Source organism: Malania oleifera, chromosome 5 (genome assembly GCF_029873635.1).
Source record: "Malania oleifera isolate guangnan ecotype guangnan chromosome 5, ASM2987363v1, whole genome shotgun sequence".
NCBI lineage: Eukaryota > Viridiplantae > Streptophyta > Magnoliopsida > Santalales > Ximeniaceae > Malania > Malania oleifera.
Window position 1 is genome coordinate 7569789 of NC_080421.1, and position 24116 is coordinate 7593904.

At 35.1% G+C, this 24116-nt stretch overlaps 1 protein-coding gene across 3 annotated transcripts; it reads right to left on the reverse strand.

Moving 5' to 3' along the window:
• Window positions 1-1251: 1251 nt before the first annotated feature.
• LOC131156448 (squalene synthase 2) lies at window positions 1252-16909 on the reverse strand. 3 transcript variants are annotated; one of them, XM_058110147.1, is made up of 15 exons: window positions 16645-16909; window positions 16345-16559; window positions 13376-13418; window positions 12691-12780; window positions 10813-10888; window positions 8471-8540; window positions 7309-7452; window positions 7111-7215; window positions 6765-6911; window positions 4975-5050; window positions 3891-3979; window positions 2113-2204; window positions 1984-2029; window positions 1802-1871; window positions 1252-1633 (listed from the first exon to the last, which is right to left on the reverse strand). In XM_058110147.1, exons 2-14 carry the CDS (start codon window positions 16537-16539, stop codon window positions 1815-1817), a joined length of 1230 nt encoding a protein of 409 aa, XP_057966130.1. In that variant the 5' UTR covers window positions 16540-16559; window positions 16645-16909; the 3' UTR covers window positions 1252-1633; window positions 1802-1814. The 3 variants fall into 3 exon arrangements, with proteins under 3 accessions (XP_057966130.1, XP_057966128.1, XP_057966127.1); XM_058110145.1 differs by having other exon boundaries at window positions 16345-16562; XM_058110144.1 differs by having other exon boundaries at window positions 16345-16655.
• Window positions 16910-24116: the final 7207 nt, after the last annotated feature.

Here is a 24116-nt window from a genome sequence, read left to right on the forward strand (position 1 = left end):
TCGGGGAACAATTATCTAGGACTACCGCTCAAATGGGGAGATTGATTATCCTTTACGTGCCTATATATTTATATTTTATATGTTAAATATATGACAAATTAATTGTACACTTATTAATATTAATTTTTAATGTGTTTAAAATTTAGAAATTGAGCACGTAAAAAGAGATGATCTCTCCATAATTTTCCCTTAAAATGCTGTGGGCCAAATGTACAACAGCAACAATTTCCGTGCGTTGTTGATGCTCACTCATCAGGAGGGCAGGGGTTGGCTGCAAGGCAGTAACTTTTGCTAAATAAAGGCTATGATTTTTACAACTTGAATTTCTAAGGCTTGAAAAGCAAAACCCTAAATTGACAGACAAAGAACATGATTGGTTCCTACTGGATCAGAACTCAGCAGACAAACACACGTGATGATGGTGCCAACTGAGTTGGATGAAGACAGAAGTGGATCACAAAGTCCCATCCATTACACCCTCACCTGCCTTCCTACGCCCTCCCATTTCAATGGCATGCCCATGCTCATCATCCCTGCTGGATCCAATTGTCCAAAGGACTTTATCATCATTCCAGACCGCAACTTTTCAAATGATGGCCAAAGTTTTTAGAATTTTGGGACTAGTAAGAATATAAATTTTTTTATTTTGAATTTGATTTTTTTTTAAATGGTAAAAATAAGTCACAAAAAATAAAAACATTTTAAGAACTTTTAGAAATCGTTGAGATATAGATGCAAAATATTATGAATAAAATGCATCAGTAACGAACATGCATACAATATAAGAATTGTCAAACCAAAACCACATTACTGTTTAATTGATATAAATGGAATTTATGAATCAAATAAACACAATTTTGATTTACATTTTACAGCTCATTTGATTCAATGAAATAGCTATTTATTGAAATAAAATAAAATATAATTTAGATTTTAAGAATCAAGGAAATATTTATTCCTCATATATTTCTATGTATTTCATTAACATATTATAAGAAAGAATAGACATCCCCGTATAAAATTTAGAAATAATTATTTCTTATCTATTCCTTATTATGGACACAACATTTCACATTGTCATTTGTTTTATAGTAATAACATAATTTCTTATATAACTAATTATAATTAACCAACTAAAACAAATATATTCTTAAAAATAAGCATTTTGCAAACCAAACGTAACCTTAGTTCTTGAGTAATTATTTTAATACATATATACACGTGCACAAAAACGCATATGAACTCAGAAAATGGGAAAAACTACACGAACAAGTTGATTCACAAATTTTGACTGCTTGATATCCATATTCAGAGGTAGAGACGACCAAAATACAAACTCATTTCATGGTGTTTGCTTCAAGAACTGCTATATAGGATTAGGGATACATTTGTAAATGCAGGCTGAGGCTAAAGGAACCATATTACACAATATACATATTTGATTTATAATAAATAAACATCGCTTCCTTCTCTTTTTTCTCTTTTTTTTTATCGCTATGCTTATGCTGTCAAACATCCCCATGATTATTGTGTACACGCACAAGAAAACAACAGGAGTTCCAAGGAACTAGACCTAAACCCTTGAGCAGCCAGCAGCTAGCCATTCAAGGTACAGATTCTCAAGAAAGCATCCCTGCATGTAATATTAGAAGCAAATAAGCAACCAGGGGAGGGGTAATAGACCCTGTTTTTCACATTTTGGAAGATGAAATAGAAACAAGCAGTAATCTCCCCATCAAGAAGAAGAAGAAGAAGAAGAAGAAGAAGAATAAGGGGAGAGAGAGTAAGAGAAGAAACTTACAGTAATTAATTTGTCAATTGGCAGACAGATAGGTAAAAATGATGGCCAATAAAACGAAGAAGGTGATCATCTGCATTGACATTGCAGTGTAATCAGTGAATACAATCCATATCCATCTTGCCCCTTGTGCTTAATGAGTTTCTCCCTTATTTCTATTTTCTACAAATATTGACAGGACTCACCAGGGCAGAATTGTATCTGGGCCCGCTTCTCATTATATAAGATCTCCTGTTGTAGCCCAGAAAAGAGTTGTAAAACATAGAGAAAACATGTTAATGCTAATAAAGAGGATAACAGGAAAGCATACAGACCTTTTGGTTAGGGTTCCAGAGTCCCTGCATATTTTCTGAATTGCTTCCAGCCTGCTCAACGTTTTAGTAGCGTAAGGATCGCTTTTGTCAACCTGCATCCATAATGTAGCAGGTTTTCAGTCAGTAAGAATAGAATTCTCAGCCAAAATAGTGAGGGGGGTGGGGAGCAGGGGGGAAACCAGCTAGTGGTAAAAGAGGGAAGTTAAACCGACGCCATGGCTTCTTTGCCATTTTAGTACAAACAACACCTATTGTTGTTGTTGTTGTTTGTTGTTGTAAAGTGTAGTAAAAGTTTTTGGTTTCACATCTTTGTGGAGGCCAAAACCCCCTTCAAAGCTGATGGTAGCTCCACAGACAATATTTCAGGACCATGCACGAAAGTTACCAGTTAATAGCTACCGGTAGTTCACATTAAGTACTCATTTTCTTGATGTCCAAGAAATGGCAGTGCAGAGAAAACAGCCATCAATTGCAATTTTGACCAGTAGGATCAGGTTCATAAGCAAGATTATGTTTGTCTGATATTTGTACTGTCATTTTCCCCCCTTAAATTTGATCAAACCAACTACTTATAGTTGAGCTTCAAAGGAAGCTGTCGGAGGAATGAAAGTTTATCAAATAACTACCAAGATTCAAAACAAATAGTCTTAACTTCCAGTGGATGTCATGGAGGTCTTTGGTGAATTAGAGTAAAACAGCAGTGAAGAAAACAGAGTTAGACGGCACAACCTATGTGACTAGGTAACTTTAAAGAATGCCATCAAAAGAAGAGGAAGCATAGGATGTGCAGTTGAGTTCAATATGATGCTTGGCGCCGCCACATGCCATTTGGTTGCCAGGCCCTCATTCTTAAATTTATAAAAGCAATCATGGCACAGCTAATTTATAAATAGAATCTAGCCCCACAGTCAAATGTGCCTAAACAAGTGGGAGACTGGTCGTAAGTATAAAAAAAAATTGCAAAGAAATAAGTGAATGCCTTCATGATCATAAGTTCTTAATTTGTGATATAGATTCAAGCCAAATATAGTGATGAAAAAACACTGAAGTTCTGTATTATCAAATCTTAACTGAGCTACAAAATAGGGTTTTAAAAAATTAAATTTATTAGAGGTAGTATAAAGTCTGAAAAAATAGCTTCTTGTCTTTTAAATTAGTTCTTCGCTATAGAAATTGAAGACAAATGCCACATTTCTGTGTTCACTGAGGATAGTTTTTGCTTGATTTTGAAAGGCTTGCACAGGATACTTAAGTCATGACACAGAGGCTGAAGTCTAAGATTCCCTCCCTTTCAAGTTGGAGATCTATGTGGAGCTAAATTATACAGTTCACAATCATTCTGAATATCAAGAAGAGTAATCTCCTTTTACCATACAAAGAGAGGGATTGATTAGCATATTAGTTCTGTCAATTGCTCTATAAATACACAATGCACATACATATTTATATGCAAGTACATAAGCAATCAAAATTCTCAATAGTGTTCTGCATTTGTGAATTTCCCTAAATTTTTCTTATCAACTACCAAACCATCATTCACCTGCTACATAATGGTGTGAGAGGTGACTCCCTGCTACATGAATTGGACCCAAGCAATGTTTTAGATATTCATGGATCTCAATAGATGTTAACAACAAAATCAATGGGTGTACTATTAAAAAATAAGGCATAACTTTTGTTAAAAAAAATCTTGGAAGCTAATGTTGATTATTCAATAAAATACTTGGACATTATACCGGAAACATCAGCATGCATCAGCATGAAAGAAAGCATCATACCTTGGACTTCAGCATGCAAGAAAAATCGAAGAAGGCTCCGTATACATCAGACATTGTTTTTGTTCGGTCAATAACTTTAGCAGTAAGGCCTGAACAGAAAGCAAGAAATGGCAAAGAAAAAAGGAAAACACACACACAATAAGCAAAGAACCAATCTTGATTAGAATATAAAATGGTAAAAAACATCGACAGTATAACAATCTTTAACATCCTAACAACATAAAAAATTCAAGTGTTTAAGATGCATGGAGAAAGAAGGTTTTGCAAATGTGATTTTATTTTTTGGAGGAGGTGGGGGTGGTATTTAAATGTTTAATATGTTCAAACAATATATTCATCTAATGATCCAAAATTCAGCAAAAAAACAGTATAACCATTAACAAACTCTAATAGTCTGCATTGTACGGATGCATCCTTCTCAGCCGCTGATAGCACCAAATTAATGGAGTTTCCTAGAACACTCAGCATGTCATATCATCTACAGTGACACCAGTCTACATGTATAATGACACCTAAAATCTTTGAGAAAGAAAAAAGGGATCATTTTCCAAGGAGATTATACTCCATATGCACAGAAAATTTGATCACTTTAAACTTTCCCATGTGGGCCGTTTATGCATACCAAATCAATTAGTATCTCACATTCATGGTAAGCTTTTAAGCACCTGAGGCACTTCTTCAAGCCACAGAATCAATATGACAAAATTTGTAGACATTACTGCTCAATGAAATTACATGGAAAGTATTATTGACAATTGAACCCCACGAATGGCATAATGTTTGCCAATATTAATTCACAAGTCATAGGATCAGTTAATAATTTTTTAAAAATATCATCCATATTCCATCCTTGAAGTGTACAAACTGAGTGCCAAAGTACCAATGTGCCACAATATCATATTGCAGTGTATGATAATTACCTTTCTTAGAATGCTAATACCAATCCTAAGATTAATACATGCTAAATAAAAAGTGCAAGAAATGCCTCACAAATAACATATAAACCACTTAAAAATAGAGTAGCATGTTTTTTTTCCTGTTCACATAAGCAAAGCATAACATTGACCACAAATAGCTATCTTACCTCGTCTCATCTTCACTACTCCTCGGAATACTTCAATGTTGTTGTAGCATAAAGCCAGTGTTCCAATTGACATTATCTGGTTAACACATTAACAAGAATGTACACTTCCATGAACACATCCCATAATGCATAATCTATCAAAAAAATGTGAGCAGGCAGAATATTAATCCATTCACAAGTAACAAATCAAATATGACTGCCTACTGCAAAGGAAATAATGAAAAAAAATTATCTCACAATCAAAAATGCATACTAAATCTCGCACACAACTAAAACTAAACTGCAAAATGTGGAATATAATCATATTCATATATACCAATGTAGAACAGAAAGCATTTGAAAATAGAAAATTATGGGGATTGTGAGGGAGGTTCTGATCTTGTCAATTAAACTCAGTATGCTCTGTGGTTGCCTTGGGGGGGGGGGGGGGTGTAATAGAACAAATATAGAATTAGAGAAAAGTATAACAGTACAACTTAACATCAAGTATCAAAATTTGGGATTAAAATGAGACGCAAAACATAATCTAATTCAGTCATGCATACTAAATCTCACACACAACCGAAACTAAACTGCAAAATGCAGAACATAATCATATTTATATATATACCAATGTAGAAGAAGCATTTGGAAATAGGAAATTGGTGGGGGGGGGGGGGGGAGAGATAATATAACAAATATAGAATTATAGGAAATTGGTGGGGGGGGGGGGGGGAGAGATAATAGAACAAATATAGAATTAGAGCAAAGTATAACACTACAACTTAACATCAAGCATCAAAATTTGGGATTAAATTGAGATACAAAACATAATCTAATTCAACCATTGCATTGTATTGCACAAATCATCATAGTTGTTGCCACATATGCATACAGAGGGAGAACAAATCCATAAAATGCATCCAATAGCTAGGTATAGGTTGCAGACAAGGATATACACTTTCCAGCCAAATCCTCAAATCATAAAACTGCTCATGAAGAAAAAAGGCAGCTCACTCGGCACAATCTCAACAGTGGCAGCTCTATGTCGGGCAATTAGCAACCATGATCCAACCAAAACCCAGACTAACATGCCAGGACATGCGCGTGCGCGCGGGTGGGGGTGTGGGGACACAGATCAGAACCAGGTTTTTACACCAAAAACCTATGAATTAACCTGGCAAACTACCTGCTGAATTTGTTGGACCTAAAATTGAAATAAATTAAAATTCCTCCTCTGAATTATGACAGAAACTAATGTATACTTAATTTTCCTGGTGCTTAATAAATAAAATAAAAAAAGAAAGCTCCATTGACCCTACTATTATGTAAATGCTGGATTGAACTACCTAGGCCCAATAATTATGTACTTCAACAAGGCTCCTGTGACAACTCGCACATCGGCTCTCAACCAAAATAAAGCCCGGGATCTCCTTGCATTAATAATCTTCTGTCAAAGATCATGGATAAAATAATTTCCCTGAAAGAGGTTCTTATCCCTCCCCCGGGCTAAAAAAAGACCAAAAACAAAAAAGGGCAACCTGGTGCACAAAGCTGAGATCTGGCACGATGGGTCTATAGTAAACAAATGGAAAAATACACTTGCTTGCCCAGCTCCTCAAATATGCAAGATCATATTGTCTTAGAAAATGAAAAATGCATATGCATATATTACATGCAAATGCATGCATGCTTGCTTCTGCAGAGAAAATCCTGAAACATGGTGAGACTAAAACTAATTATTTGCTTTTTCACAAGAAGCATGTCTACATCAGTTTACAAATACCATATTTAGTTCAAAGGTTTCATACCTGCGGAATAGCACAAAATCGAAATATGGCAGGATCTCGAAGAACAGACATATACTTCAGGCAATCTTCAACATGTATCAAAGAATTTGTGACCATATCATTCAAGCATTGCACCGCCTTGTCTGAGTTTTCCTCATATTTCAAATCCTGAGGTACATCCACACATGCAATCAAGACACAGGAATTATCCCACATATAATATTTTCCATGAATATTTACAGAGATGAAATCCCTTACTGAAGCTAAACTATAATTGCACTGAGAGCATGAATAGATCAAAATGACAGGTTAAAAAAAAAACAGGTAAGATGAGAATCTCATGATGAAACTTATGAAAAAGACAAACCTCAAGCTTGTTGACATATTTACTCCATATCTCGCGAGGCCAAAACATGCGTGACTTTGGTATCTCGTTTATATCCTCCAGATAATCTCGAATAATGTTTGTTTTCTGTAATTTTTAAATAAACAATATAAGATTTGAGAATCTGTCTTCAAGAAAAAATTAGAGACCAAGGATGGAAAAGCATTTCAAAAGCAATACCTGAAGAAATAAACCCATGGAGTTGGATAGAGAGTCTGGAGCTAAATCTTCCAACCTGGAGGCATGGAAAAGCTTGGACAATCCTAATCCAACAAGTCCTGCTACATAGTGGCAATATTCATTGTAGTCATCAATGGTTTCTACCTGCAAACAAGAAGACAAGGAGAAACTTATAAACAGCATACATGAATTACACCCAACTTGTCTGCATGACCTTAGACATGGCTTTAGCTTCAGAGATGCAGCAAACATTACAATTGATAACCAAAACACGAACTCCCCAAGATATGAACATTTTGACATAAATATACCATGTCAGTTTACTGGGAAAATAAGTGTAAAATGAATTGTTAGATTACCATTTTACTAAATGCTTAAGCTGTTAGGTTGTGGACCAACAATGCATATCAAGCTTTAACACCCCCCCCCCCCCAGCACATGCAGCCCACTAGCATGTGGAGAGATAAACACAATAACACACATTATAGGGAATACAATAATTTTTTAAACACCACATAATAAACGCGAGCAACAAGACTAAAACTCAAAACCTCCTGGTAAATGGTAACCAGCTCTGATACCATGTTAGATTACCACTTTACCTAAAAGCTTAAGCTGTTAGGTTGTGGGCCAACAATGCATATCTTTAACAGAACGAATAGACATTGCACATGACAACTTTCAGGTCTCCAAACACATTTCTGGTCAGTGGATGATGGCAAAACTTGATAATTTTTTAAAGATTGTTTATTGAACTGTTATAAATCTTCCAAGCTAACCCTCAAGATCAAATGCTTGCAACATACAGAATATATAGCCAAATAATTAAGACAGTGTTCAGCATGCTGGTCAACTCTTTACTTCTGCAAAGGGAAAAAGAAAAAAAAGAACTAGATTCTAAATTGTTGGAACCCACAATTCATTAGGAACTCAAAGTTCAATCATGGGGAGTGGGGACCACAAATTCTTGTAAAACTGACAATTTGAGAATAATGAACTAACATGCACAAACACATGAAGCGACCATCAGCTCAAACTTCGCGTACTCTACTAAGAAAGCCTCATTATTTCATTCAATTTTTCAAATTCATCAAGTTCCAAAAAAAAAAACCACCATTACAATTTAAAATTGAAGTAATGTATGCAAAAAATAATATTATACCTCCTTGCATATAAATTTGGCCATGCCTGCACCCATTCTTTTGGTAATATCCTCAATGGCCTCCTGATAACTGCAGCATTTATCAAATGTCATGAGTTAATTTCAACATGCACATGCATAAGTATGCCAAAAAAGTTATACATGTAAAAATTAAGATAAACAACTACATGCACAAAGCTCTTAAAACAAAGTGAATCCCAACACTCCATGAAAGAGCAGTGCCCCAAGATTCATCAATCACACACAGTGCTCAAAATGATGCAAAGGGCCCTACATCACATGAAAATCAGAATACTAAACCTTTACCAGACCCTTTGATAATTCTGGCATGAAATTTCAACAAATTAGAAGAATTTCATTAAATAAATCTCAAGTTAGACAGAATTTTTAAGTGCTTGAATTTTGAACTAAACATTAGTACTTGAGAAATCCTCAATTGTATTATAAGACATTCTAAACGCATGAAGGCTTAAGAGCTCGTTGGATTCTTATTGGCCTTGTTATAAAGGGGATGCTAGGATTAGGACTTTGGATGGTTTTGGTGTGGTCTCCAGTAAATTTTTTTCTATTCTCATTTTATGCTCCTCTAATTCTTTCCTTCTTGCTAAACGTTTATGGAAAGCTAAGCCTCTAAGGTTAAATATTTTGTATGGGTGGGGCCATCCTTAATGGAGTTAACACCAATAATTTACTACAATCTGTAGATTAAAAGACTTTACAAGGCCTAGTCTCCTGATGTGATGTATAATGCTAGTAATGAGTCTCTCGTGCTCATCTATTTCTTCATTGCTCTATGGCTTGGAGTTTATAGAATAAGCTTTTTAGATTGTTCCATGTGTTTTTGGGGGTGCCCTATTTCTGTGGAGGCCTTGTTGCTGATTATTTTTAGAGGTTTCGTCATTTCAAAAGGCCTAAGGATGCAAAAAGGTACTGGTGGTGTGCCATTTTAGGTGTTTTTGTTGGAGAGAAAATGCTCCTATTTTTCATGATTGCTCTTCACCTTTTCCTTTGATTTGGGATAGGATTGTATTTTTCGCATCATTGTGAGCATTCTCTTGTAGTTATTTTAGTGGTTAATCAATAATTTTTATTTTGGTTATTCATATTATATTAAATGGTTTATAAAATCATTTGATATTTTTTATCTTATTGACAAAATTGGATCATAATAACAAATAAATACAGTAGAAAAGATAAATATATATAATCGACTATTAACACTTTCTGGGATGCTTGATGAGCTCCTCTTCCTTCCCTCCCAAGTAAGCTAACTGATATGTCATTTTCCTGCCTTGTCTAAGATTTTTATCATAAATTGGCAGTTAGCATCTGGTAAATTATTGCCAAGTGAATTCTTTCTCTTGGTGAATCTTTTCTTTTTTAATCACTAGCACAAAGGATAAGAATGATAGCTTTAAGCCTTCATAGAATTTATGTAACTCATAGACTAAATACAAAATTTTCTTCAATCCTTTTATATCTAAATCAGTTTTATTTGCAGTTCTAAATTATACATTATTGTGTATTAACAACTTCTAAAGTTACGTAAAAACTTTTATGCTTTACTGCTAGTTCTCTCATTTTTAAAATTGAATTTTTCATCAAAATAACTGTATTTTTGAAGGCTCAAAAATTTAATCAATATTGAAATTTAAGACCTTAGTTCCATGTTTTAACTAGCATCTAATTCAAAGCATTATATCTAAGATGCACGGAAACATGGTAATAATTTCAGTCATTCACGCACCAAAGCACCAACAGGGACCAAATAAAATAAATATTACGAAAGATGATATAAGTAATCGAGCTAACTATTGACTATATAAATGCAGTGTTCGGTGTGCATTTCAAAAACATATTAAATGACCAAAATGACTAAACAGTTAGTAACTTCCATATCATGAGTGCAGTGTTGTGAGTGCAGTCTGATTGGAAACAGATTGATTATATGATATAAAACTTAAGGTTACCTTGATGAAGGGCAGATATTCTTATAGGATATCAAATGGTAACATGTCTTCAGGAGATTGATCAGAGCATAACCAGCACATTCTAGGGATAGTCATGCCCAATGCTCAAGGGTCAGACATGGCTAAAACCCTTACCATATTGAGTTTCCAAATGCATTGACAAAACCGTGAACAGTAAACTAGCCAGATGAAAAGATCTAACTATGAATAAAAATAATTTTGCACTAGTCCTTCAGCTAGATAAACAGAAATAATGTGCAGCTGTCCTGCATAATTCTCCAAGACAATTATTTTGCATTCATAACCTCATGTCTGTATAAAAACCCTTGATTATGAATCAGGAGAAGAGATAAGAGTGCTGTGATAATGTACCTTCTTCCAAGCTCCAGAAAAGCAGTTGAAACATGATGAAACTGGTCCATGAGAACTTTGTACTCTTTTGTACCACCTTGACACAAAATAATGAAAGGTTAGCAAGCATTCCAAGAAATTTCATACAAAAAGCACTGGTACATTGATGCTGGAAAACCATCATATCAAGCATATATGTGGTTTCATGTCCTTGAGAGGTATAAGAAAGCTTAGGCTTCCAGATAAGATACACAAAGCATTTAGCCATTCCAGTAAAAGTTGGAAAAAGATTAAACATAAAAGGTACATAGAGAACAATAAAAGAACATTTTGCAATGACCAAAAAGGTGGCACGTGATTCTTCTTGCAATTCAATTGTCAAAGCATTATAATTGACAACTGTCTTGCTTAAAGCATCCAGATGGATGAGATTACCCTTAGGTATACACAATTCTACCAGTCTGGATAAAATAAATGGCCCTACATCTATATCTATCAATACACAAAAGTATGAGTAGTGCCAATCACAAATATGAATGGCCATACTCTATCTATCAATGTGCAAGTAACAAACTTTTTAACCTTAATTTCATAACATGAATACCTTCAAAAATTAAACTAAAACAAAATCATGTCATAATTCATTGCATTTTCACTTCTACTGAATACTGTCAATCAACACATCATTGTGAAGATTTTATTAAGATTTTGAAAATTGCAATTTGCTTGGTTTTAGGTAAAGTATATAACAAATAAAAGTAATTTGTTTAATAAATCACATTCACAAAGTTTGAAGTTGATTTTAAACCTAAAATCACTTTATAGTAAAAGTTGGTCATCAAAGCTCTCCCAAAGTTGATTTTAGAACAAAGATCATTTTCTAACTAAATTATTACATGCTATATTAGAAGTAATATTATACTCTATGGTCTACAATTAGTTGTACTTTAAAGCTAACAATCCTATAACAAACTTGAACCAGTTCTTGGAATTTTAAAGATATCTATAACTTCATCAATATTCAAATCCTATAACAAACTTGAACCAGTTCTTGGAAATTTACAGATATCTATAACTTCATCAATATTCAATCTTTACCAAGGAGTATAGCTTCTCAATAGCTTCCATCCAAAATTTTCTTCAGTTTCATCTGGGTCATTGTTTGAAAAATCTAATAGATATATTACTCACCTGCAATTACTCACGTGCAACGCACATGAGAAAAATGGCCGGTGCTACTAAAGCCAATCATTAGATAATATATTTTATCAACAAAAAATTGCGTTTCCTCATTCAAAATGGCAGTTCGACTGATCAAATAAGCAAGCTCAAGAACTAAAATCTTTTAAAATAAATTTCCACCATCGTCTAAGGACATCTCTTTTTTGTAAGTGGGGAGATGAAGAAGACATTCAAACCTAAAGCTTGCCACTTGGTTGATCTGAACCAGGATAGGGTACAAGAAGACATTCAAACCTAAGGGGTTTTTCTTCATATTGCATTGTTGACACTTGACACCAACTCTCACTAATAGCTACAAAAATATGTTCCTTAAACTGAATAGGCATGGTTATATTAGCTATAAAGAGCATATTTGTATGCAAAAATGCTAGGGAAAACTTTTACGGTGCAAACTAAAGCTTTGGATAAGAAAAGGCAAGGTGCAAAGTTAATAACATTCAAATGGAGGTCAAATGGGAAACAAAGCCCGCATATGTAAGATAGAACCAGCAAGGCTTTCTCTGCATCTAATGCACAGCAAGAGCTAGCTTCACATTGCATGACTAGCCAAGGGAACAGTCATCAAATGCCAAAAGAGTTTGTCAGGGAAAACTACAAACAAGAATGGGACTGCAAAAGAGGCAACTACATTAGCAACAAGATCGCAAAAGTTCTCACATGCAAAATGCCAGTCCCGATCATATATATGTTGATGAAAGGCAATCAGAATGGGTACTTTGACATCTGTTGGTATGCTTGTGTCATCCTCTGTAAAAGTAAAAATAAAATAAATAACACAAAAGGAAAAACAAAGCCCAAACAACAAATGAGATTAGTCGAAAGATAAACAATGAACTAGACTGGTTTTTGGTAACTAATCTAACAATATAAACTATATTAGCTACCAGCATCATTATAAAAATTCTGAATGCATACCACAATAAGTATAATGAAGGAAACTGTGCAACACTGACATAACAAGCATAGGAAAGCATGTGCACACATGTAGTTTTGGTAGGTTTTCAATTGTTGAAAAATCTGATATCTATATTTTCTAAAAATACGTGTAACGTGAGAAGCTTACATACTGACAAGACATCTAAATATTCGAGAATAAAAGAGAATTTAAAAATTAATTTGTATCCATCAAGTATTGCCTGTAGCTGATAACAGAGTACAATCTGGTATTGGATAAACCCAAAATTCAGAAAATTCTGCATTAAGGTTGCAGAGAACTGAAGAAACAAGGTATTATTATTGTTTATTTCTTTAAAGACCAGGACAGGGCAAATGCAGTCCATCAGACCCAAAGAAAGTATGAAATATTGCACAATAAATAAGGTTAGAGATTATAGGAACAAACCAACAGTGTCAAGAGCTCGAAGGACCAAATAAAAAATGCATACCTGCAAAATGAGAGAAGAAAGTACAAGGAAAGTTAGAAGCATGAAGTAACAAAGGAAATGACTAGTGATGGCACTTTGTGTAGTATGCAAAAGAGGAAATGTTTAATGCCCCAAATGAAGCCATAAAGGTGAGAGTCAAGTTAAATAGGGAGAGCTACTCAATCATAGTTAATCTATTATTGATGAACATGCAGATTGAAGAGACAGTGTGATTGGTGCTTCAAATGTCATTACAGATTCCTCCAAACATGCTACAGCATTACTTTGATACCATACAATCTTTACAGTGCAGAACTGCCCAGTGCCAAAAAAGCATTAAAAACATGTAAAGGTAAAATCCAGCAACACCCCCTGACTTTTTAGAATATGACACTCCACCCCGAGTTTTTGAAAACTACCTCAAAACCCCCTAAGATTTCATTTTATTGACAAAATGAAATTTCCGTTAGTTAATTGTTAGTCAACCATTAAGTTTAGTGAAAAAATTAAATTTTATTCTTAATAAAATGACAATTGTACCCTTTCATTCAATTTTGGTAAGATAAATTAAGAAAACTACATTAATTTAATAAATTAAGTTGAAAAAATTGGTCAATTAATTACAATATATATTGAAATTTAAACTTATAAGTGAATCGAACACCTAGCGACAAGGCCAAGTTAATCAATTGACATAAGTATGACAACATAATTAAATTATTATTTAAAAATTAAATTATGAATAATATAAATTATTCAGAAAAATACTTAAATAACTATATTGTTACAAAAATATTTGCTACACACATTTTATGAAAATAAATGACTGAATATATCTTTAACAAGTAAAATATAGTTTAAAAAAATCGGCTTGGATCAGATTGTTGATCAAATTGTGGCTTGCTTTTTGGGTTTGGTTGAATACCATATTTAATAACATAGTGATATGAATAAAATAAAAAAAAATCAGTGAATTGTCTCAAACAAAGGCCAACCAACTAATATAAATTTAAATTTTCTTTAACCATTTAACATTCATATTTTACATACTTAAGAACTAACATCTAAATTTATAGCTTAATTTATAAAGAATGAATTTTTAATTTTTAATTTATCTTTTTTTTTAACAATATATTTGATAATTTACTTGAATTTAAAAATATTGAACTATGTTTTGTTTGCTTTATGATGTGTTTAGTGATCAATTTTTTATGAAAATTACATCTAACAAATATTTTGTAATATTATAATTATTAGGTATTTTTTATGAATTATTAGTACTTTTTATTTTTTTCATATATTTTTCAAAATTTTTGAAATAATAATATAATTTTTTTGTTATGCTGATGTCAATAGCTTGATTTAAAGCGATTAGACCAGATAAACCAGTTAATTTGAGAACCAATTAGGTCTTCAATTCGCTGAGTTAGTTTCAAGATATTATGTTGACCAATTTTTTTAATTTAATTTATTAAACGGGTGTCATTTTAAAATATCATTTTATTATGATTAAAATTCATTTTTTTCACATATACTTAACAATTCACTCAACTAATGGAAGGTTCATTTTGTCAATAAAATAGTATCTCAGGGGATTCTTTGGTAGTTTTTGAAAATACAGGAGTGGAGTGTCATATTCAGAAAACCCATGGGGTATTGTTGGATTTTACCCAACATTTAAAACAAGACACAGAGAGCAGTTTATCAACTCACTAGGGAAGCATCATCTAACAGTTAGGAACAAAGTTCAAACCCTTAATAAATGTCTATCTCATAAAAGTAAAGATACTGAGAAAGGCTTCTTCAAAAATGCAAGTGGTGATTTAATCTGTGTAAGCATCAAGAGCACTCTCTATTGAAACTTGTAACTATAAATTATCAACAAAATTAACAATACCTTAAACATTAGGAAAAAAAATGCCCCTCGGCAGTTTTACTGCATGTTTCGCTCATAAGACAAAAAAAAGGGAATGTCTCACACTAGTCATCTCAATGGACCAATTGTGATAAAATTGTATAAAGGATGTCCGAGAAACTATTTTACACATTGCAAATATATGAATCTATGGGAATGTATTCACCACTTGAACGTGTTCTAATGCCATCTTAGATTTCAAGACATGAAAAATTAGATTAAAGCATCTCCCTGCCCAAAGCACACCAACAAGATAAACTTACTAGAACTTCTAAATCGCAAGTCAGTCCACTTCTGTTTTGATGTTTCTGAAAGAGGACAGTTAGAAAGTAGTTCCATGCAGTCTCCCCATACAATCTCCTACCTTATGATAGGGCCACTTGACCATTTTCTTCAAACATAATTCAAGACAATCATTTCAAATAGTTTATATTTGAATAAGAAAAAAAGTAGAAATTGAAAAAAGAAAGTTAAAAGGAATTTGGAATCCCAAAACCTTAGAGATTCACCCATGGACAATTTTTGTTTTTCTAAGTAATGTCAAGTGCCCCTATCAGTATACAAGGAGACTATGGAGGGACGGTTCCTCATGGTCCTCTTCCAAAATTATTCCTTAAAAATAAAGCGCTCGACTACCCATATATCACTATAAAATAACCCATCTACATTATTTAAAACCTCTTGATGCCACGAAACCAAAGAAAAAAAAAATTGATTCCTTGCCTTAGATAATTCACTCAAAACTGAGGCTCTTTCACAACTCAATAGATTTATAGTTCCATGGTGAAAACTCTAATGCTAGTACTACAAACAATTAAATATCCTATTACAACATAAACGTAATCACAAAATTCCACCAAAAATCCTTTGAAAATCAATCAAACATTCACAACAATAAATAACATCAGAACTGCTCATATCTAAAATTATTATTAAAAAAAAAAAAAAACACACACACACACACATACGAACTACACTTTTATAATTTTTTTTTTTTTTTTTTAAAAGGGCAAAATGTGGTTTGCAACTTACGGCATCGCGAAGCTCGGTACCGAGCTGCTGGATGACGAGAGCGAAGCTGCGAGAGACCTTGTGGAGCATGGAGTAGCAGAAGCCCCAGTGAGGCTGCGGAGGGATTTGCTTCTCCGCATTCCGCGCGGCCATCTTCAACTTCATCAGGGGGTACACATCGTCAGGGTGCCTCAGAATCGCCGCCAAACTCCCCATAATTCTCTCGATCGATCTGCCTTCTGGCACCGACGAAAATTAAGAAACAAAACACGAATCTGAAGATTTAAAACGCCAAAGAACCGATATTTATAGGTCTCTTACCTTCAAGCTTTGAAATTTGTATAATGCGGTAGTGAGGAAATCGACGGATGCGTCACTATTTTTGATTTCTTGCGGAAGGATTGGATTGCGACTGGTTCAATACATATATTAGAAAAGCAATTTCTCTATCGCCATGAGAGAAGACGACAGACTTCCTGCGTGTGTAGTTATGGCGGGGGGAGGAATTTTTCGCCCCTAGTTTTATATGCATTTAGTTATTTTTTTATGCGTCGCAGCGTGCTGCGCGAGCTCCACGCTTCCGTTTGAAGAAAATTGATGGTTAACTTATTTTATATTTTTTGGAGGAAAAAACTACTATTTAGAATTTTTTTTTTTTTTTTAGTAAGGCTTAGTTTGGACCTATGACTTTTGCATTATTATTTAAAACACACACACACATACTTACAATTTTAAAATGGAATTGATAAAAATGAGTTAATCGAAATTATTGTAAAATTTGTTTTAGCCTGTCAATTAATTATAAGTATTTAGAAGAAAATGTATATTGTATTTTAAAATATTTAAAATTACCAAAATGAATATGTGACTTTAGGAATTCAACTTAATATGTGAAAATATTTGTAATACTCAAAAGATAAGAGCATGTGTAAAAAATATAATAATTTGTTAGAAAAATATAAGTTTTAACTTGTAAACACTTTAAATTTATAACTTCAAAAAGTTTATAAAAATAATTAACTTTAAAAAAATAAAAATAAAAAATATGTTACTAAATATGTTATATATAATTTCTATTTTTAAAAAAAGGTCTTCTATAGTCAAACTTATTCTAAAATACACTATCCTTTCACACGAATTGTAAAAAAAAAAATACAATTTTAAAATGTGACACGTCCTAAGTTCTTGTAAAAATAAAAGGCAAATTGATGCATAATAATTTTTTTATTACCAAACAAGTACAAAAGTGTGAAAGGATTTGAAAGATTAACATAGTAAATGTCTAACAAATCTTATTGGTTCAACAAAATAACTTTGTATGGTAAATATTAATATTTCTCATATAACTTATTCACATGAGGGCTTGCATTGGTATGCTTATTTCATTATTAAAACAAACACATAACACTATGATTTAAAATTAACTAATGAGAGGAAAGAGTCTAGGATCTCTGTTTTTTATCGACCTTCAAGGAATATATTTCTGGAAGGGAAAAAAAAAGTCAAAAAACTTTGCATCGATGGGATTCAACTTTTATGTTGTTTTATCATTATAAGGATTAATCTTTTTGTGTTTCTTCTTCAATAGCAATCAAACTTAAGATTTTGTAATTTTTAGGAATGTTATCGTACAACCAGCGAACACCTAACTAAAATTTGACAAGAAAAAAGTTTGATACCTAATAAGAAAGTTAGGTGAAGGTTTAACCCCTGAAATAATAATAATAATAAAAAAGTGGGGTTTAGTCATTCAAATGAAAAGGGGGTAAAATTAGATTTCCATATATATTACGTTACGTAATTTCTCATCATTTCTTTCCACTCATTATTAAGATTAAGACTCCATTTAAATCAATAATTTTGTTTGAAACAAATATATTTATTTTATTTTATTTATTTCAAATATGAATAAAAATGGAAATTTATTCTAATATGATTAAATTTTAAAAAAAATAGAATTCTAACTAGACATAAAATAATTTGTATTCATTGACTTGCTATTTATTTTTTTTTTCACTTTTTAATAGCCAAATATCCAAAAAAAAAAAAAATCTTCATATTTTTCCTTTCCTAAATATTTTTAAAATTTTCAAACAAGCCAAAAAACTTCAGCCCTAAAAGCTTAAACTTGGGATGCGAATGGGATGATGCATCTAAAAGAGGGGGAAAATGAAATGATTTCATTTCTGGGGAGGGTCCAATCATGATTCAATTATTTACAACTGTTCTCCCTCTGGTCAGTATTTCGAGCTTTTTCCCGTTTTATAATTAAAAGTATATAAAATATAAAATAATACTCTGAACAGGGAATTTTTTTCCAAAATAATGCTTACGTAATCTCGCAGCTTCATGCTGCGAGATTTAAACTGGTGGCCACTCCGCCATCGTCGCGTGGCAAAGAACGAAGCAGGGGTAACGTGACGCGTGGCGACGGGTGAATAAATCTCGCAGGTCAAACCTGCGAGATTTCAAAGGGAACGAACGGTGAGGCGACACGTGGTAAATCTCGCAGGTCGAACCTGCGAGATTTCAGGAGGGAGCGAACGGGGAGGCGACGCGTGGCTGGTGAATGACGTGCTACTTGACACGTGTTGAATCTCGCAAGTTGGACCTGCGAGATTTGTTTTGCGCGGTAAAATCCTTGTTGAGGCTTCTCAGAACTCATTCAGGCAGAGAAGAAGAGAGGACCTGTTGCAGACGAAGCCTTCGATTGCAGACGACCGTTGCGTGCTGCAGGTGACCGTTGGAGGTGCAGGTGACCGTTCGGGCTCAGGCGTAGGCGCGGCGAGACTATTTAAAAGCCGAAGATGGGGTATGTGATTTAATATTTTGAAAAATAACGTGAATATTTTATTTAGATTTACATGAGATAATTGTTTATGTTTTCTGTTGGTTTGATATCACACGCCGCGTTCTGAGTATTTTGGTTCGTTGCTGCATCTAGAGGAAGGTTAGTTTTTTTTAATTAATAATGTCATTATAGTTTGTCTTTAATGGTATTTGTATATGCGGAAACAATATAATCTGAAAATTTGAAATAACAAAGGAGGTTCAAATGAGATTAGAACATAAATTATTTTTGTTTGAAAAAAAAAGTTTGGAAAACTGAATGAAACCATTTCGTACATATATATATATATATATATATATATTTATATAGTTGTGTAGTTACGTACATGTTGAGACGAAATTGTTCATATTACAAAATTATGCACATAGATTTATAAATAATAGTGTTAATTATATAGTTATGTATGTGGTTAGATTTCTAAATAATAATCTTAATTATGTAGTTATGTACGTAATTTAATTTCTAATGATATGTACCTACTACTACAATTACATACCTGCATATTTTTGACGTATCTAAATCGAATCAATTATATAATTACGTACATGCATGCATGTTAGATGGTTTTGATAATTGAACCAAATTATTAATTATGCTTATCTAAATCAAACCAATTAGATAATTACGTACATAATCAGATTGAATTGTTCATAATTAAACAATTAGGTACATATATTTTCAAATTATTATGTTAATTAAGTGATTATGTAGTTTAATTTCAAATGATAGTTCGGTGTAGCCAATATTATAATTAGGTACATAATTTTAATTATATCTAAGCTGAACCAAATATGTAATGTATGTTCATGCATGCTTATTAGTTTTTTTTATTTGGAAAATCGAACGAAATAAAATTACATGCGTACACGTAATTATGTAATTATGCATATATTATATTTTAATGGTCCATAATTATAAAATCATGCATGTAGATTTTAATATTATAATGTTAATTATTTAATTATGTCATTTAATTACAAATAATAGGTATAACCAATAGTAGAATTAAAAACCAACATACTTACGGGCATATCTAAACTGAACGAATGATGCAATTATGAATATGCATGCATATTAATTAAGAGAAAGTCGAACGAAGTCAAACTACGTTCATAATTGTTTATGTAATTATATAAATGTTCGAATTGAACAATCCATAATTATGTTATGCACGTAGAGATTTTAATTATTATACTAGTTACTTGCTCGTAGTATAGTTTTAAATGTGATACATTAAATAAATTATTATTATAAATGATTAGGTTGAAAATTTAAATGGGCCGATGGTTTAAGTGGGTAGACCCGTTTTATTAATTTAATTTTTGGGTCTAAATGGGTCACCCATTTATGACCCATATAATTACATGAGTGTACCCTAACCCATTTAAAGAATATAATGTGCACATTAATGTATTGAAAATTATTTTTGTTCACTATTCACTTAGCATACAACTTATACATAAAATTATTGTTTTGCGTAGGTCGTTTATATTTACCGGGCGTCAATCTAGATGACAGGAAGTTCAAGCAGTATTCCGGTTCCGGTATTGTTGTACATGGGGGGTAACATTATAACCGGCCAAACCGGTGTTAGTTATAGTATTCCGCCGGTTCAACCTATTAGAATTGGTCATAGGTGTAAATTAACTAAATTGCATACGAAGATATACAAGTATTTGCAAATTGATCAAAATCAAAATGCATTGCGGCTAACCGCGAGATACCCGATTAAGGGGCATCATGATACAATCTTCTATGAGGTTGTTCCCGTAACTAGTGATTACGGTTTACGCATGGTGTTGGATGCACACTGCGTAGGGACGACATATTTGACTGTGCAACTGTATGTTGAACTCATTCCTCAAATGGGTGTCGCCGCACATGGGCAGCCGGGAACGTCTATTGAGCACGTGGTTGAAGCGGCGGAAGAAGATGCAGATGTTGGTGGGATGCCTGTTGTGGATATGAATGAATGTCCACGATCGTCATTCGAGGCGCAGACGTATGAAGGAACTACTATCCATACGAATTTTCATGGTGTTTGCGAGGATGTTTCAGCAGAACAACCAGGATCGTTGTTCGCAATAGCGAACAACGCGCTGGACGTGGGGATGAACATCACAAACGATGTTCATTTACAAGATGACACGTACGAGGAGGAAATTGGTGAAGGGACGAAAGAGTTCCCCGATGATGTCGACCGACCCCCCCGTCAATCGAACGATGGCACGGATACGGCAGTTTCATGGACGAACCTCCTATGTATGGTGTAATTGACGTAGAGGCTGCAGATTTGTCCCATGGTGACGAGCTTCCTATACGGGTAACTCGTTGGGATGAATCATCAGAACTCAGTCAAGGGATGCTATTCGGGTCGAAAGATCAATTGATAGCTGCTGTGCGAATATACCACGCTCGAACGCACCATGACTTCTACGTCCTGCAGTCGACCCCACTATTATGGGTTGTTAGGTGTAAGAACTCTGAATGCTGTTGGAGACTGCGTGCGATGTATCGTCAAAAACATCGATTCTTCGAAATCACTCAATATGGTGGTCCGCACACATGTTTGAATGAACTCCTCTCGCAAGACCATAGCCAAATCACGTCGTCCCTTATTGCTAGTGAGGTTGTGAATATGATAAGGGGTGATGCGTCGACCTCAATCGCTACATTGAAAGAATTCATAGATCGTCGTTTTGGCTATTCCATCTCATATAAGAAAATTTGGTTAGGCAAACAAAAGGCAATTGCCCAAGTATTCGGCGATTGGGAGAAGTCTTATCAGATGTTGCCTAGGTGGATGGAAGCAATGTGCACTTATAATCCTGGTAGTGTCGTAAAGTGGAGGTGGAACCCTATACTGGGCAGCGATCAGACCGTAACATTTGTATCAGTCTTTTGGGCGTTCGCAGCATCTATTCAGGGTTTTCCCCACTGTCCTCCTGTGATCTGTATTGATGGGACACACTTGTACGGTAAGTATAAGGGAAAACTCCTTATTGCGACGTGCCCGGATGCAAATAGGCAAATATTTCCCCTTGCATTCGCTATTGTGCAAGAGGAAAGTTTGGACACATGGAATTGGTTTCTGTGTTGTCTTCGTTCCATTACCGATAGGGACGACATTTGCCTTATATCAGATAGGCATCCAGGGATCATCGCCGCAGTGTCTCACAATCCCGATTGGCAGCCACCGCGTGCGCACCACCGATTCTGCCTTCGACACGTTGTAAGCAACTTTAGCACGAAAGTGCACAGTGTCAATCTTAAGCGAATGGCTGAGCGCGCGGGAAGGGAGCATCAGGTTAGAAAGTTTAACATGTGGATGGAGAAGATCTTCGATGAGGGTGGGGAACCCGCAAAGACGTTCTTTGATCAAATCGCTCCTCATATGTGGACTCAGTGCCACGACGGGGGCAGAAGGTATGGGAACATGACGACCAACCTCGTCGAATGTTTCAACGCCGTCCTTAAGGGCGCTCGTAGCCTCCCAATCACTGCCCTTGTGCAATTGACATTTTATCGCGTTGCACATTATTTCAATAGCCGACGTGAGGCTGCTCGTAATGCAATATCAGGAGGAAATGCATTAACTCCTCATATATTGCTTGCGATGGAAAGAAGGAAGTTGAAGGCGACCGGACATCGCGTGACGACGTTCAACCGGTCTAGAGGTACTTTCAACATCACGACTGCGCAGTTGGGACCTCATAAAGGAAACAACGTGCAAACGCTTCGCATTCAGGATTTGCACGGCTGCTCGTGTGGGAAGTGGCAAGCCTTACACTTTCCATGCTCCCACCTTCTCGATGCATGTGCGGAGACACGACTCAACCCCATGCAGTACGTTGAGCCTTGTTGGACCACCGCCGAACATTATGCGACATATGCGGCGGATTTTCAGCCGATTATGCACGAGGCGTACTGGCCAGCATCGTTCTTGCCTACTATACAGGCAAATCCAGCCTATGCTCGACATAAAGGTCGTCCAAGGAGCTCCCGTATACACAATGAGATGGACGCTAGGGAAGGTAGGAAAAGGAGCACGTGCAGTATATGTCATCAAGAAGGGCATAATCGCACAAGGTGTCCAAGAAGGACCCACTCGGGCGATGCAGCGGGACCGTCGCGATGATTTCGTATGCAGTTTTATAGTATTTCACACCGTTTATTTTTTATTTATACCTATGTTGATGCAACTGTGCATTTCCAGGATTAATCCCGGGCCTTCTGATCCGAGCGTCTTGACAATGGGCGATCATCACAGGGCTAGCCGAGCGTGGGCTGAGGGGCATGCCGAGCCCCTGTGCTGCCGAGGGGGCACGCAGTTCACCGAGCGTTGGTTAGAGGCGGACCCCCGCATTGTCCAGCTGATACGCGAGGCGGGGTTTTATGGCATTTATCGGATTGCTCATATCCAGCTTGACTGGCATCTTGTCACATCATTGGTGGAGCGATGGAGACCCGAGACGCACACGTTCCACCTACCTCATGGTGAGGCCACCGTCACATTACAGGACGTAGCTGTTTTGTTCGGGTTGCCGATTGATGGGTGAGCTGTCATAGGTCGCACTGCCGGACCAGTTGAGGGACCTACAGACCGTCAGGGTCGACACGCCCTGCGTATTATGTGCGAGCGTTTGTTAGGCGTTGTTCCGCCTGACAGCGAGTTGGTTGGTGCACGCATCCGTATGCGGTTCCTTGAGGGGGATGCGTTTCGTGAGCTCCCGGCACATGCAGATGTTCAGACCATAGCATACCACGCACGAGCCCACTTGTTGCGTTTGATTTGTGGGGTCATCTTCTCGGATGTTTCCGGCAGTTATGCGCATCTTATGTTCCTTCCACTGCTTGAGGACTTCGGAGCGTGTCACTCGTACAGTTGGGGGTCCGCCACTTTGGCGTGGTTGTACAGGGAGATGTGCCGCGCCGCGCACCA

Coding starts and splice junctions, on each gene's coding strand:
- LOC131156448 (XM_058110147.1), bottom strand. CDS start 16,539: ATGGGGAGTTTGGCGGCGATTCTGAGGCACCCTGACGATGTGTACCCC. Junction 7,453..8,470: donor CCAAATTTATATGCAAGGAG/GTATAATATTAT, acceptor TCTTGTTTGCAG/GTAGAAACCATTGATGACTA. Junction 6,912..7,110: donor AATATGTCAACAAGCTTGAG/GTTTGTCTTTTT, acceptor GATGTACCTCAG/GATTTGAAATATGAGGAAAA.